General features: G+C 42.5%; 1 protein-coding gene across 1 annotated transcript in view; it reads left to right on the top strand.

Moving 5' to 3' along the window:
- The window catches only part of TMEM178A (transmembrane protein 178A), a 44,152-nt gene extending 33,630 nt beyond the window's left edge, over window positions 1–10,522 (top strand). The window contains exon 4 of the mRNA XM_019742645.2: window positions 9,530–10,522. Within this exon, the coding sequence (XP_019598204.1) occupies window positions 9,530–9,771 (242 nt within the window). The 3' untranslated portion in view covers window positions 9,772–10,522. The remainder of the gene's footprint in view (window positions 1–9,529) is intronic.
- The last annotated feature ends 6,580 nt before the right edge of the window (window positions 10,523–17,102 follow it).

Here is a 17,102-nt window from a genome sequence, read left to right on the forward strand (position 1 = left end):
ACTCTTGGCAGACAAGGACCATTGCTTATCCAGAGCCCTGAGGAGAAAGAGGGTGACAGATCAGTACAGCCCATCCCCCCAGGCTGCAAGTCAACTCGTAGCACATCTCTTAGTGATGGCGTCATTGGTGTCATTTTTACAAATAAAACATGCATTCATTTCACTGCACAGATTTTTTTGAGGACTTACTGTGTCCCAGGCACTGCTCTGGGTACTAGAGACAAGGCAGACGAAATCCTTCTCCATTTTTGTTTTAGGGAGACATAAACAATAATCGATGATAGTGATGAAAGCTATAGTGAAAATAAACAGGGTGGAACAGGGGACTCAGGGGAGGCCTTGCTGTGGCGGTGATTTCTGAGTAAAATCCAGAGAAGCAGCCAAAGGTTGGGAATGTGCTGTGGGCCGAGGAAGCCAGAAGTGCCAAGTCCTAAGGCAGGGGTGGGTTGGTACATTTTGAGCTACAGAAAGACCAGTGTGGCTGGAGGGCAGGGAAGGGAAGGATAGTATCACCTGAGAGGGGAGAGGCAGGCAATGGCATGGATTTTAATCTAAGGGTGATGGAAGCCACCAGAAGGTTTTAAGCAGAGAAGTGACTTCACCTTAAAGCAGGAGACGAGAAGGGAGGTGTGTGGCCTTTTTCATTAGCAGGTGCGAGGAGTTAGAAGCTGAGTTCACGGCTAACACTGACCAAAGTTGACTTACAAGAAAGAAATCTTTCCTTCCGCTCCTTCACAGAAAATTAGTGTATTAATGATTAGTGAATGCCAAATTAAGAGTTTCAAAAAGTAGGCTCAGTCTCAGAACTAATATTACTCTAGCTACGTAACCATTTTGAATACGCTTATTTCTACTAACCTGGTATTCTGTTCCTCAAGTGACAAGTGGGTGGTCCAGCGTGTCTCACTGTAATGGTCACTCAAACCTGAGTTAACTGGAGGCAGCAGCACCCCTCTGTGGACGACACCATTTTCTATCAGTTTGTCTTTCAGGGCTGAGAGGTGGCACTTGGCTTTCTGGCGTGGTCAACCAATCAGCCTAAGAAACTCAATTCCCAGGCAGGGGCCCTTCTTCTAACTCCTATCTGCTCCTTTCCCAGCCCAATGTGGATCATCCTGGCAAGCGTCCTGACAGAGCATTCAGAAGTCACATGGCCCCTGAATAGTTGTGAGCACAAAACCAACTTAGGTTTTCCAGCTTTTGGTGAATACACAGCGGCTGCCACGTCGATAGCACAGGGAGGCTAAAATTCTAGTTCCTGAGGTTTTGGAGGAAGATTTGAACCCTCATGAACAGCCATCGGGTGCCTGCCGAAGGGATTCATTTAAAATCCAAATTTTAGAATGAGCGGGGGAGGGCAGCAAAGAATCAGAGGACTCATTGATGCTTCTGCGGGGGCTCAGTGGTCGTTCAAAATCTTCCCTATTGTCTTCCCTCCCGTTATTAGTCGAGTGCCTATTTCCCTGTCTCTTGTCCCACATCAAAGCACTGCAGATTCACTCCCCCCAGCCTCGGAAAGGCCCATATCACACGCCCTGGTCAGGAACATGAGAGAAGCTGTAGATGTGTGGGGACAGAGCCCCAGAAAGTAGTTTACAGGCTCTCGGCCTCACGTGGAGGGGTGCTGGCTCGGGTGGTGGATGGCCGTCGGCTGTGGCTGATTGGCTGTCAGCTGTAACCAGTGAGCCATTGGCCACTAATATAACTGCTGCGGCTATGGAAGAGAGCAGAGGAACAGAGTTGAGGGGAGTGGAGGAGAGTCATCGGTCGGTTGGCAGAAAAGCGGACAGCAGCTCGCACGTCCGGTGAACCCAGCCTCCAGTGAGACCACAGTGGTATGACTCCCCTACCTATGGCTCCGTGGGTGTTCCTTTTTGGCCTCACCATATCCTGCGTTCTTATGTGGGGAGCGGGACCAGAGACCCCGCAGGCCGTTCCGCACAACAAATGGCGCAGCGAGCAAGGTCTCCCGCACAACAAGATGACAAAAACCTCCGCAGAAGTCCAGGCGTACCTTGTTTTATCGCGTATCACTTTGCGCATCACTTTATTGCATCCCCCAGGTGTTGCTTTTCTTGTAAGTTAAAGGCAAGACTTTCCCCCAGCAAAAATACTATGACTTGCTTTATCGTGATCCTCACTTGATTGCAGTGGTCTGGAACTGACCCGTAATATCTCCGAGGTATGCCGGTAGCTTTTAAAGGACACGTTTAATGTGGGTAATACATGAATAATTTAGGATGTTCTCAGCATATAAAACAACTGTGAGCAGTGAAATAAATCACAAGGCCATAAAAGCCAGGCCTAGTGAGTTTTCCTTGGGAGGCTGAGGGGCTGGCTTGGTATTAAGTGAAAGGAGGGTAGTTCAGCATTGCGTCTACTCAGAGGAGAGCTAGGACGCATGTTTCCTGAGCTAGTTCCACCTTTCCCTGCTCAGCCCTTATTTCTGATCCACATGTGGATTGTAATTCCGGGCCAGACTGGCTCAAGGGTCAGGATTTATCATCAAAAGCCCCTGTGCAATTGTTAAACAAAAACAAGCAAAACAATAGCCTCAATAATAAAAACCCATAATAGCCAAAAAAGAAAAACCACCCCAGATCTATGAACTTGAAGTTTGATGAGCAGTCCTGAAGGGCTGACAGACACAATGCAACATTGTTTTCCTTCCTGTGCTTGTGGTTGCCCAAACAACATTTTTGGAAGAAAGGGAAAATTCACTTACAGATCCCACCATTTGAAAAATTCGGTTGTTTAAATATTTTCCTTATTCTGGGCCAAATATTGCCCATGTGTTTGCCTCATTAAAAAAGGAAAGAAAGGAAAAGAAAAATGTTTGCAACCACCATCACATGGAAAGTATTTAGTCTTCTGGGCATCCACTTGACATCACACCATAAGGATTCCTTCCCCATGTCGCTGCATTGTTCTCTACTCAGTGTCTAAGAGCTGCATGTGCTTACCCCGGAAGAGTCATCTGTTCCCTTACTGTGGGATGTAGGGAGGTCCTTTTTGTTTTCTTACTATAAACAATGCCTTTACATTTCCTTTGTAAACACTGAGATGACTACGTTAATCCATTAGTCCATTGCATGAGATAAATTAGCTGCAGTAACAGGAAACGAGAGCCAGAAGGGTTAAAAGTATTGATTTTAATTAAGCCGAGGTGCCTTCAGCAGCCCTTGACACAGTTACTCCCACAGATTTTTTGATGCTAAATTTAGCCCCTTCTAGTGCATTGGCACCTTCATTCTCTACTTGAACTTATTAGCCAAACCTGCAATGAAGAACATCAGTGATGTGACAGTTTGAGATGTTAAAATGGAAACTTCGAAACAATCTTTCTTTCTGCCTTATTGCATACAGACAGTTCTTGGTTACCCACAAGTGGAACAGCAGTACTGTCCACTGTCAGCTCTCATCGGGAAGCCAGGTTGTGTCCTCTTTTCTGCCCGCTTTTTTCTGGGGCCTCTCTAGGGGTCCTTCAGAAGGACCAGGGGCAGGAGCTCCAAAGGTAGCCTTTTGACTTCCTGTCCTCTGAGGTTACACACATGGTCGCAGAGGCGGACTCAGAGGATGGAGGGAATAAGACACTCTTCTTCCAGCTGTCAAATAGGGCCCATTACTAGAACACACTGCTTTCAGGGCACCGTGGCTGAGTATTTCATCAACATTAAACCTAATTTCATTAGATGGCCATTATCATGTAATTAGGATGATAATTTGTTACAAAGATAAATATTTTAAAGGGTTAATTTATGCAAAGCAAACATTTTTAAATACAATTTTTATGTCTCTGTTGGAAAGTTTTTATTATCTTTTACTATACGGGGAGTTTCAGAAATTGGATAAAGCATGGTCCTCCCTTGGTGGGGGCCTCACTGCCCCTGGATCCATTCCCCTTCAGAGGCTGTGCCATGAATGGCCACAGCCAGTGAGGCAGGGCCTTACATCCAGTGTCCTGACAGCACAAAGAGGAGACAGAGCCTGGGCTGCCCCAGCAAAGCTCAGGGACAATTAACACCCACGTTAGGGTATCCATTGCTTTGCTTCAGTGCCTTCAAAAGAAAAAAAGACTGCTGTTGTTAGTAGCTGTATTGAATTATCTAGGTTATCCATTGATTATAACTTAAAACTACAGATCCTTAATGCATTCTTTGAAACCCTTGGGACCAGGTGTGTTTTAGAATTCAGGATTTTAAAGTTTTAGTTTAGAAAAGTAACATGGTGCATATGTCGTATATTATTTACCACCCTCAGCAGGGTCTGAAATCAAATACATTAACATTTTTGCAGCAAAACATATGAATATTCACACTTAGCTGGATCAATAAGAACTATAAATAGCCTTATGTCACACTAGGTCAGGCTTTGCCTTTAAATGAGAATGCTGCAATCTTTCAGAAAAAGAGTGGATGTTTCTGGATTTCATAACTGCAGATTGTGGGTCTTTTATTTGTTTATTTTTTGTAAAGTTTTGCCTATCTCTATTATTCTGCCCAGTCATTTAGTTAAGACAACTTAGGAATGATTTTTTGAGTGATCTGTGTGAAAAGTAGCATGAGTTTTTTCTTTTCTTTTTTGTAATTGCAAACAGATCAGAATAATGGGCAGCTCACCATTTGAAGGAGTGAAAAAAAAATCAATGTTTATGCCTTAGGGCGTTGCAGTTATGCTATTTATCAAGCAGGCTAACCAGGGTGAAGTAACTTCCACTTCTTTCAGCCTTTCAAGCACATCAAAAGAGGATGGTCCAAAGAGTGGGCCCAGTTACCCTAATTACATGTTACCAGCCGACCACAGGCACCAGGAAGGTTTTAGGGAAGGAAATTAGGTTGATGGTCTGGAATGGCAGCATAATTTTTCTTCTGTTTTGATCTGAAAATATCCCTTCCGTCCCTAAAATTCTATAATGTCATATTCTAATTAAGAATATTGGAAAAAAACCTTTTAATATTTTATAAGGAAAATAGCTGCATACAGTGCTTTTCAGAACGAGTTGTTATTCACCCTTTTGAAGGTGCTACCAGCAATAGCCAGGACCTAGCTTGAGAGTCAAGAACCTCTCTTCCTGGGCGCCACCATCTGGGCTGAAGAGTATCAGTGTAGCCACAGGTAACTCCTAGCTGGTCAGGGGAGAAGCAGAAGGGAAGGAAAAGTCATTGGAAGAATGGGGCAGAGGTGACTTCCCCCCTCATGGATTTTCAGGAAGGACCATTTGATTTGGAACTTTTGAATGCAGCGGTGGTACCTTATCTTTCATGCCCTCGTCCCATACCTTGCATTAACTAAATTCCTACTGACAACAATGCAGCATTATTTGAAATCATTTGCTATATGGATAAGACCTACATGGGTCAATCTGGGATGAACTGGTTCTTAGGTTGGAAGAACTCAGTGTGTTGCAGAACTTGGTTTTGTTCCGCAGGTTTTGTTGACTTCATGTACTCAGCTCTGTTAGACTCTGAGTGGAACTTACAGGAAGTCTGACAGATCTCTGCTACCTTTCCCTGAAATACGTGCTGGAAAGTGGAGTGGAAAGAACACTTGAGGTCCTAATCACATCAACCTCAAACCAAATATGGCAGTGACCATCAAGAACTCATTCAACTAAGCGACCTCTAAGATAATCAGAATTGGGTCTGGGACATAGTAGAGGCTTGATAAATAATTCTTGAAAAACTGATTAACATTTAAAATAATGAAATCTTGCTTAGGCCTCTAAAAGGGGTAGAAATATGCTTCACACATTGAACACAAACACAGACACACAGACACACACACAGACACACACAGACACACACATACATGACGTTATGGGCTGAATTATGTGCCCCCCAAATTTATATGTGGAAGTTCTAACCCCTAGCACCTCAAAATGTGACTGTATTTGGAGATAGATCTTTAAAGAGGTAATTAAAATGAGGTAATTAGGGTGGGCCCTAATCCAATATGACTCGTGCCCTTGTAAGAAGAGGAAATTTGGACCCAGTTACAGAGGAAGGACTATGTGATGACATAGGGAGAAGATAGCCGTCTACAAGCCAAGGAGAGAGGCCTTAGATGAAAGCAACCCTGCCCACACCTTGATCTAAGACGTCTAGCTTCCAGGATTGTGAGATAATAAATTTCTGCTGTCTCAGCCACCCTGTCTGTGGTACTTTGTTAGGCAGCCCTAGCAGACTCATACACGACTACTGTAAGATATACGTACGTAACTAAAAGGGAATTCCACAGTATCAAAATTGAGCTAATAATCCAGGTACAACAAAGATGTTTTCATCATTTAACCAACACCTTTTCTTGGTGTCTTTGAAGGTGTTTTTTGTTTGTTTTTGTTTTTTTCCCTTCTTAAAATGTCTTGAGTGGGTTAGGCCTCTTTTACAAAAGCTTTTTGGAAATATTGGAAACAATGATTTGTCTCCTCTCAGTATATTTGCTTGTAATCCTGTCCATCCCACAAATAATAGCTGTGGCAGCTAAGTATTTGCAAACTTTCTTAGAGGTGTGAAGGTCTGAAAAGGAGGGACTCTTAGATATGATCTTTTGTTAATCTTTCTTTACTCTCAGAATGACTGCAAAAGCATCTTGGAAGGAGGATAAAAAAGCCAGTGAAGGGCAGCCTGTGGGGACATTTGTGGGAAAGGGGAAGGGTATCCTGGGTACATATTTAATTACCCTCTCCACCTCTTTCAGCTGAGTAAGTAAAGGCAGAAGAAAATGAAGCAGGTTTTCACCAAGGTTTGATGAATGCCTTATTCCAAAAAGAACTTAAGTGGCACAGAGATGCATATGTTTCATGATAAGAGAAATGCAAATAAGTCATAAAAATAAGACAAAGGAGCAATCAGGTTTGCAAGGCAAATGGATCCAAGGGTGACATTAGCAAAAAAAAAAAAAAGCATGCCATGAAGTCCCTGACTTTTGCTCATGGTGGGCCCCTGATTTAGCTTTAGGGAGTTTTAGTTTTCTGGCAACTTGGTCAAAGAAAGACATTTTATTAGTGACATCATTCTCCATGTCCATGAGGTAAGCACAAGCGTGCATGCCAGTGAGGGCAGAGAAAATCATCCTCCCGGTTAAATCCTCAGGTTAGATTGTTTCTTATATTCCTTTTTCTATTCTGTGTGAACTGGTGGTGTTATGCTAACCTTTATTTCACCAAAAGCAATCTTATGGAGTTGGCAGCGGAGAGATGCTAATAATATCAACATTTAGTATAAAATCAAAAGGAGTATATACAGAAAGAAAAATTCCAAGATCATCAATTTTTTATTTAGTGGCATAATACCACGTACGAGATTCGCTAAGAAGTTTTGGGAAACGTTCTTGCTCTATACCATGTTTTGGAATAACAGAATCGTAGAATTCTGACATCGAATTCTGTAGTACAAGACTTCAGTAACTAGGTCCCCCATTTTTTTTTCCTAGACGGAGAGACCAAGGCTCAGCGAGGCTAGGTAATTTCAAGGTCACACAGTGATTAGTAGTAGATCTGGGGACCAGAATACGCGTTTTCTGCATCTCAGCCCAATGCATTTGGACATCAAAGGATGCTTAAAAGTCTCAGTTTGAACTCAGGCTTTCAGAGGTCATTAAAACCACGTTACTTGTAAAAAGCCTTGCTTTTAGGCATTCAGCTGTGTGCAGACAGTTAAATGCAGAATGCAGTTTTTTTTTTCTGCGAACAGGCCATTTTCTACTATTATATTGTACCTGTTGATACTCCAGAGATCAATTTTTTTTCTAACTGCCTTGTTGTTCTATTTCCAACGTTCGTTAGAAGGACCTTGTTATATACAAACACTGTCTTTATTTTGGTGCCAGTGGAAACATTCACGTGGATGTAAGAACATTTGCTTTTCACAAGGTTTGAAAAGAGCAGAGGAGTCATCTTTTTGGACTGGTTCCCTCCTTTACAAAACAATTGTTTCCATCATGATCTTTCTTTAGAGAATTCAAAGTGATATGTTTGCCATTCTAATGTGGAGCAAGAAATTGGAAGATAAGATTTTAATCCTTTTTAGAAAAACAGAATCACTTTAGAACTTAAAAACAGAATTAGGCAAAGAGTAGGAAATATCAAATTATCTCCGATCAAGTGTCCTCTTAATTTAAAACATTTCCCTTCTAAGTGCACATGTGGGAAAGGATTCAGGCGATGTGCTCTTACTTGATTTGAGTGGAGGCAGAACTCCAGCTCTTAAATTTTGGCATTAACGTGATCTTCATTCTCTCCCAATTGCTACGTGCTCTTAGTTTGTTTTTCTGGTAGTGTTTCTGATCACCAAAGCTCTATTAAAAAGCAACGGTGATGATGGTAATCCATTTCGTTTAGTCCCCTCTCTTTAGTTCCCAAATCTGTGTCTCTGTTTCCTATGGAGAGGCTGCACAGATCTCTAAGGTCACCAAAGTAATTTTCCAGCAAACAGTTGCAACCCCCACTGCACACAGGGATAAACCAAAGTATGAAGAAGAGATGTCGTAGGACTCAGAACAGAACTGGACATTCTGACACGTCACTGGGGGCCAGGTTCTGTTTTTCTTACCCATCTTCAGCTTAGCAGCAGCCTGGTTCTGATCCCCTGCCCATCCGAAAAAAGCATCCTTGAGAGTCCATTGTGGTGGAATAGAAGCATCTACATCCTTGGCGAATCAGTTGAGTACTAAAAATCCGGTGTTTGGGGCATTTTTTCATTTTTTAAATTAGAATCCTGATTTTAGTGTTCTGGAAGGATTGCATACGTATGTTGGTATAAAAAAGTAAAATTTTGGGTCTGTCCAGTTTCTTTATGTCACTCAAATCTTTAGGTCATTCATTCTGAGTGGTTGAAATGTATGACCTCCTTACTCAGCTATTTTACATTAATTCTAATTTCCTGGATTTAATTTATATTACTTAAAACTTTTATTCACCCATTAAACAAACAAACAAAAACCTCACAATGATTTGTTGAGGTCCTAGTATGTGCCAGGCTCTGTGCCTTAAAAATGATTTAGCGCTTGTAAAAATTCATTCAAAATGTTATTTACAGGCAACATGATAAATATTAATGATAAATGGTAATTTTAAAAAGCAGAATTTGTATGATTGCAACAATATAAAAATGTGTCAAATCAGGTATAGATCAAGGGGAAATAAAGATTTTATTAGCTTTGAGTGACTATAGCAGATATTTTCCCTTAAAAATAATTAGAATTTTTATTAAGTTGTTTTTAATAATAAAAATATATATAAATTTAAATATATATACCATTCAAGCAAGATCATTCTGAATAATTAAAGTTATCAGGATTTTCCCGTGTTCTTCATTCCTATATCTCCAGTACCTGACGTATGGTCTGACACATAAAGGTTTTGCCCCTGTTTGTTGAAGTAATTCAAGTCAATTAAAGAATTTGAGATCCTGTATTAATTTGGAGTGATTGCCTCATCGGTTGATTTGATTTTCACAACGGCCGACCTGGCATTTGCCCTGTAGCAGGCAAAACTGTAACTGATCATTCCGTCTTTTTGCGTTATTTATAGGAATATTTTGCACCATTTCCCTCTGCACTTACGCTGCCAGCATCTCCTATGATTTGAACCGGCTCCCGAAGCTAATTTATAGCCTGCCTGGTGATGTGGAACATGGCTACAGCTGGTCTATCTTTTGCGCCTGGTGCAGTTTAGGCTTTATTGTGGCAGCTGGAGGTCTCTGCATCGCTTATCCGTTTATTAGCCGGACCAAGATTGCACATCTAAAGTCTGGCAGGGACTCCACGGTATGACTGTCCACACTCAAGTTCACTGCTCGGGGGCCCGTCCATGGGGCGGACGACTCCTGAGGGGAAGAGACTGGAGTTTGCATCAGGATCCCAAGCACAAAGCGCTCTTTGACATTCCAACCTGTTGCCTGCCAGCCCTTCCTGGATGACTGATATAAAACTCATGCAAAACCTCCATACCTTTCTAAGGACAAGACTACTGTGGATTCAAGTGCTTTAATGACTATTTATGCTTCGACTGTGAGGAATAGGGAAGCAGTGCCATGGAACATTTATTTCTAGGTTTAGAAAAAAGAAGACATTGCAATGGAAAAAATTTGTATGATTGCCATTTATTTCAGAAAGTTTGTATATAACAATGACCCGAGAGTCATTTCTATTTGCAAACGGATTCCTAACAAAGCAAGTATAATTTTTTTTTTTTTTTTTGTCATTGTACCATGCTTGTTAAATTTTAATGCAGCATCTTCAGCACTTGTCCGAATGGGGTCTCGTTGTGTCGGCACCAAATGTTTGTGCTTGTGGATGTTCCTCGTCACAGGAAGATTCTTCTTCTGTTGCCTTATTTATTTATTGTTTTAATTGAAGTCTCTGCTCTGTCTTTGTACTGGAATCAAGATCATAAGAAAAACAGATCAACCGTGTAAGAGCGAATCCATGACAATATGCAGTATTGTTTGAAGTCCTATCTGTTGTTCAACCTCTGTCTCTCTGTTAACTGGGTTTCTGCATTAAACGACTGCCCTCTTGTTAATCTGAGTGTGTGTTTCCTGTGTTTCAGCTGTGGCAACAGGTCTCCCTGACTATATGGACAGACCAGAACCCTGTTTTAATAAGACTATGATTAAGCCTTACTAATTGCTTCATTTCCATTGGGTTAGTCATTATTATTTATCTTTTGTAGCAATCACCCACTTTGTATTGAAAAAAGATGTCATTTTCAAATTTCTTTTACAATCTTACCTTAGTATTTTAAATCTCTTTCTGTCTCCGCTTCTTCCTCCCTCCATCCTTCCCTCCCTCTCTCTTTACCATCTCCCTGGTGTTTAGCCAGTAATAAGGATACATGGTTTGCCCTTCTTCCTGGACCTCCTGAGCCAGTGGTGTTCGACCTTGGCTGCCCCTTAGAATCAGCTGTACCTGATTCTCCAGCTGTACCTGAACTGGACTCCACCACAGACCAGCTGACTCAGAACATCTGTGGCTGGGCCTGGGCTTGAGTATTTCTGAAAAACATCTCAGATAATTCTGATGTGCAGCTGGGACAGAAAGCCACAGCTCTGGCCAGAGCCGCCGTTGTCTCCTTAGCAGCTGACACTGCTTTAGCTCTTACTATGGGCCACTAACTGGGCCATGTTTTTTTCCAGGTATAATTTCATTTAATCCTCGTTGGTTGCAGCAATCTGAGGTAGGTACATACTATCATTCCAGTTTCTTGATGAGCAAGCTGAGGATCAGACTCAGAATGCTTGCTTCCTCTTCTTCTCAATCCTTTTCTTATGTGTGGATGTAGGACAGAAGTTAAAATCCTTCCATTGTGTTTCCTTATCTTTAAATGGGGGGGCGGGGTGGTGGTGGAAGGAGTGGGGGGGGCACCAGCTCATTTCTAAGCTTTTCCTTTTAGCTCCAACATTATCCTCTATTCTATATACAATGTGTGATAAAAAGGCTCTTTAAAATAGGGGAAGTTGCCATACCCAGAAGTTGCAGGTACACTGTTTAATTTTGCAAAGGATACATTTTTTTCTTCGTTATAAGAACTGATTTGGTACTCATAAAAGGAAAATGATCATCTACATCCCCTTCCCAAATAAAGCCTGATTTCCAAGTGACAGTGTCCATATATTGTCACATGAGCCTTTTGGAAGAGGTTAGATGATCCTAGAGACCACACGAGTTCTCGCCAAGGCCTGTGGGTATAATCCCTGGCAATCTTTCAGGGCTGTTCAACCCATCCCTTTGGATGAGATCAGAGACATACAGAAAGAGGCAATTATTTTTATTTATTACTTATGTGGGAAATTCTCAAAGCAGGTGCACTGTTTCTTTGAAGTCTTGCTTATAGATTCCCATAGAAGATGTCAAGACTCGTGAACATTTATATTCCAACCACCAAAGCAGCATCTGAGTGAGTGACTTTTGAAGTTTCTGAGACGCTTCCTAGGGATTTGAGGTGAGAATGGAAGAAAGCCTCGGAGTGACAGAAGGTTGAAGGGTTCATGCACCAGAAAGATTTGCCCAGAAGCAGGAAAAGTTCAGTCAGGATTTAAATGTGTGCTGGCAAGAACAGAGTCCCTCTGCCTTCCAGCCAAAGTGAGCTCAGAGCAAAGAGCTATGTGCCCAAGGTTCCTTGCTTTCTGTTTACTGTCAGGTAAGAGTGAGCAAATGTTGCCAAAGCTGGGCATTTGGCCCCCAGCCCTGGGGCTTCTCTTAGGGATATTTTCTTAATTGGCTTATGAATAAAGAATGACTGAAATGGCCATACAGTACTGCGTGGGGCAGAATAATTTATTGAGATAATTTGTTTTTCTCCCTATGTTCTCTCTGTCCCACCTCCACATGCCTATAGCCAGCCTGTATTTCTTTGCCTCAGAGGTTTTCTGCAGGGCGGAAAGCAGAGGTAGCTGAGCTCATTGAAGTGAGGATGCAGAGGGTCCAGAAAGGGGGGGGGGGTCAGATCACTGACTTTATGGGTTATAAGTGCTCAAGGGAAAGAAAAAGCACAGAGACTGGAAAGAAAAAAGGATGGCAAGCCACGTGCTCCCTGAAGGTATCAGAGAGGATGGCTGTGTGGCATTTCCAAGGATACTGGGGCCCTTGGTACAATAGTTCTCATGTGCCAACCATGAATAGCAGAACCAATGGGCTGGGAGGGACCAGCCTTGGAATAATGAGATTCTCAGTGGTAGCCAGCCTGACCCTTGGAAGGCCCAGTGACATTGACACACTGTGTGTATGTGTCCCCAATAACAACTGAGGGTAAATCTTCCCCCTCCCCGTCCTGCAAGATAGGACTTTGAATAGAAAGTGGATTTACAGAACAACTGGGATTATAAACCAAGAATCACGTTTGTCTGCCATGTATAGACATTTACAAGACATCTACCTTGGTGAGATAACTATAGGCCCCACAGGCCCCGCCTTTTAACAGTGTCGTCCTTGGTTTATTTGCAATGTTAGAACCACTGCTGCCCACGCTGAGCGAACCCTACCTCCTCCTTTGGAGCAACATGGACCCTTGATAGTCAAGAGTCCAGGATGTAGGAAACTTATGTAGAATGTAATTTCTACATTAAAGTCATTTTATCTTTTAACAAATGTTTATTGAATGCCTGCTATGTGCCAAGCACTATTCTAGGCACTTGAGAAACATCAATGAGACAAAACAAAGTTTCTTGCCCTTGTGAAGCTTATTCTGATAATATGCACTAAAGTACAAGTGAAAAAATTAAAGTCGTCCTTTCAAGCCCTAAATGATTTCCTAAATCCCAGATTAAAGTAATTCGATGCAGTTTTTAAAATAAGTTTCTTTTGAATTACCTTTTCATTGGCTGATTTTACTTCATATCATTATTATTTGAATTTATCCTCAGAAACATAAAAAGTACATTACTAACTTTTTTTGCCTTTTAAAGATTCCCCATCGAAAACTTAAATCTGAGAATGAAAATGGTGTATTACACAGGTAAGCCTCAGTTACCAGAGTTAAGGATGAAGAGGAACCTGGGATCCTGGAGACTCAGGCCACAAGGTCAAGAGAAATGACCCAGTGGAGGCCAGTGTATGTGGGATGCTGATGCTGCTTGCTCGCTCTATGGCTTTCTTTGCTCAGGCTGTTTCCTCTGCTGGGCCCGCCCATTCCTCCGCCTGGCTCATGCTGACTTTCCCTTGTGTCTCAGCTGCAGCACAACACTCCTGGAAGCCTGCCTTAAGCATACCACACTGCTTTAACGCCTTTACTGACATGAGTGTAGCACGCAGTTACACTCTGCATGCTAATCACCTGTTCACCCCTACCTGGATCAAACACTCTTGTAAGGTGGAAACTCTGTCTTACTCATGTTTTGTTCTCAAAGCTTCTCCCTGAAAAACAGTAGGTGCTCAGAAATCTTTGCGGAATAAAAACATGAATTCAGAGTCACAAAGATAAACTCTCATCTTCCCTGGACAGAACTGACTCCCTTAGCACCAATTTTAGGGAGCCCATAAAAAAATATACAGTAGTATTATAGGCTAAATGGGATAAGACTATAGCTTTGGCAGCAAGTACACCTCATTAGAATAATTAAAGGGACTATTAACCCAAACTAACCCAGATATAACTTGAAATGTGTTATGAACTAAATACTATGGAACATTTATTTGATGGCTCAAACAATATTAAGTTAGTAACCTCAATATGGTTTTACACCTCAATTTAAAGTGTTCTCATTTATGTGTGGGTATGTTTTAAATTTCTAAGTAGAATTCTGAAAGGACTGCTTCAAAAATGACTTCCTTTAAATGCAAATAGCTATACTGACCAAGAAGCCTTTTCAATGGAATTATTTAAATTTCTCAAGGGTCTTGTCCTTTGACCAGAAAGAGGAAGTTCTCCTTGCTGCAGGGCAACCACCAATGCTTGAAGATGCTCAGGGCGCCCCATTGCATACTGGGAAAATGGCTATCCAATATATCTCCTCTCCATGTACAACCTAAATTTTGCCAGCCTTCCAAGCACAATTTCTACTTGCCCTAAACCTATTAGATTATGTCTTCTTGAAGCTTCCTTGGAGGAAAACAAATTAGTTGGCTATAAAATAAGATAATTTTCTGTTCTTTATTTCCCATGTCTCCCTCATTAGCATGTTAGTACTATAAAACACGTCCTGCTATGTGCAAGGCCTTCGGCTACACACAGTCCTCTTTCAGGTCCTCTTTTAGGGCCTCTCTGCAGACAGGAACTGAGAGGAGACTGTGGGGCCGGAGTGGCGAGAGCAAGCGGGCAGTGGAGCAGGTGAGATTGCCGAGATAGGCAGAGCCTTGCTAACCACTGTAAGGAGGCTAGGTTTTATTTTGGCAATGGAAAGCATGGAAGTATTTAAAGAAGGACAGGGATATGATCTGATTTCCACTTTAAGAATGTCAGTGTTGTGCTGGTTAGAGAATGGATTGGAAGAAGCCAAGACTGGAGGTGGAGAAGCTGTCAAGGAAGAGGGTGTTACAGGAGTCCAGGCAACATGCTGGTGGCCTGGACCAAGAGGGTGGCAATGAAGATGGAGAGAAGTGGGTGGATGTATTTTGGAGACAGACTATTTTTTTTCAATTTATTTTACTTTTTAAAGGTTTTTATTAAAATATAGCTAACATGCAATATTATATTAGTTTCAGGTGTACACCATAGTTATTCAACATTTATATACCTAAAGAAGTGATCACCATGATAAGTCCAGCACAACCTGACACCATACTATGCAATCACAACTTTATTGACTATATTCACTATACAGTACATTAACCTTTGGAATTTAATTATAATGTGTCTTGGTGTTGGCCTATTTGGGTTCATTTGTTTAGGACTCTCTGCACTTCCTGGACTTCTCTATTTCCTTTGCCAGATTAGGAACGTTTTCAGTCACTCTTTCTTCAAATAGGTTCTCAATCCCTTGCTTTCCCTCTTCTCCTTCTGGTGTTCCTATGATGCGAATGTTGTTATGCTTGATGTTTTTCCAGAGATCTTTTAAACTATCCTCACTTTTTTTCTTTTTTCTTTTTGCTGTTCTGATTGTTTTCTGCTGACTTATCTTCCAAATCTTTGATTCAATCCTCTGCTTTCGTCTAGTCTGCGGGTGATTCCTTCTAGTGCATTCTTCATTTCAGTGATTGTATTCTTCATTTCTGACTGGTTCTTTCTTATGATTTCTGTTATTTTTTATGTATACTATCTCTTTGTTGAAGTTCTCACTAAGTTCCTTGAGCATCTTTATAACCGTTGTTTTGAACTCTGTATCTGGTAGGTTTCTTGCCTTGATTTAGTTTATTTCTGGAGTTTGCTCCTGTTCTTTCATTTGGGATGTATTTGTTTCTTCATTTTGGCTGCCTCTCTATTTGTTTCTATGTATGAGGTAGATCTGCAATGTCTTCCAGTCTTGGCCAGGTGGCCTTGTGTAGTAGGTGACCTATGGGGCCCTGCCACAGTCTCCCTGGTCACCTGCTCTGGGTGCTCCAGGAATGACCCTTGTGTGGGCTGTGAGTACCCTCCTGTTATAGTTGAGTCTTGATTGCTATTGGCTAAATCAGTGGGAGGGATTGACTCTCAGGATGATTGGCTGTGGGGTTTCACCATGTTCACAGCTTACAGGCTGCTGTGTGGGGGGCTTACCCCACTGAGTGGGATTCACTCCAGTGGGCTCTGGTGCCTGTTGAGACCACCCTTTTGGTGTGCCACTTGTGGGGCTAATTGGGTGCTGCTCTGCTGTGGTCTAATGCCACCCTTCAAGTATGTTGGTTTAGGGGCCTCTTGGAAGGGTCTCCAGTGCAGGCCCATGTCACCCACTGCCTGTGACTGGGTGGGGACTACCTGGTAGAAGCTACAAAGCGATCTGTGGTTGTTTGGTGTCTGCACTAACCCTGGAGGTATGTGGGAGAGGCCACACTGCGATCTGAGTATGGCTGCCAGTACCGGGCCTGGGTAGCTCCACAAAAAGCCAGGACACCCCGAGTCCTGCTGCCACCTGTCAGCTCCCTTAAGGTTCAGCCTCTGATAAAGCCTCATGTGGTACATGAGTTGGGTGAGGCAGGGTCTCAGGGAGTCACTAGAGTGGAAAGAGTTGTGGTTAACAGATTTAATATAGACTGTAGTTCAGAGCCAGGGCTGAGCCTGGAGCTACTCAGCAAAAGTCTCAGAGCACCTTGAGTTCAGCTGCTGCTCATGTGGGTCCTGAAGATTCCAATAGTTTTTCAAGAAAGAGAGCAATTCAGCAGGGTTGGCTGCCTTGGAGACAGTGCCTCTGACATTGAGGGAGTAAGATGAGGCAGGGTCCCAGAGAGTCAGCAGGGAGTAGCCCATAGCTCACCAGACCAATTAGATTGAGGTTTGGCCGTAAGCGTAGGGGGAGGGCTCAACACATTAAAGATGGCAGCCGCCTGCCTGCTGCACGGTAGTAGGATCTCTCACAGGGAAATTGGGACTATTCTCTAGCCCTGACCTCGAAGCCACACACCTCAGTCTGCTCCCCGTATGCCTCTGACATTCCCCAAGTCACCGTCCCTTCACCGGAGCCCAAGGTAAGTGCCTGTGAGCGAGTGAGTCTGTGCACGGGCCCTTTTAAAGGACATCTAGGTTTCCTGCAGCC

The sequence above is a fragment of the Rhinolophus sinicus genome, linkage group LG05 (assembly GCF_036562045.2).
Source record: "Rhinolophus sinicus isolate RSC01 linkage group LG05, ASM3656204v1, whole genome shotgun sequence".
Taxonomy (NCBI): domain Eukaryota; kingdom Metazoa; phylum Chordata; class Mammalia; order Chiroptera; family Rhinolophidae; genus Rhinolophus; species Rhinolophus sinicus.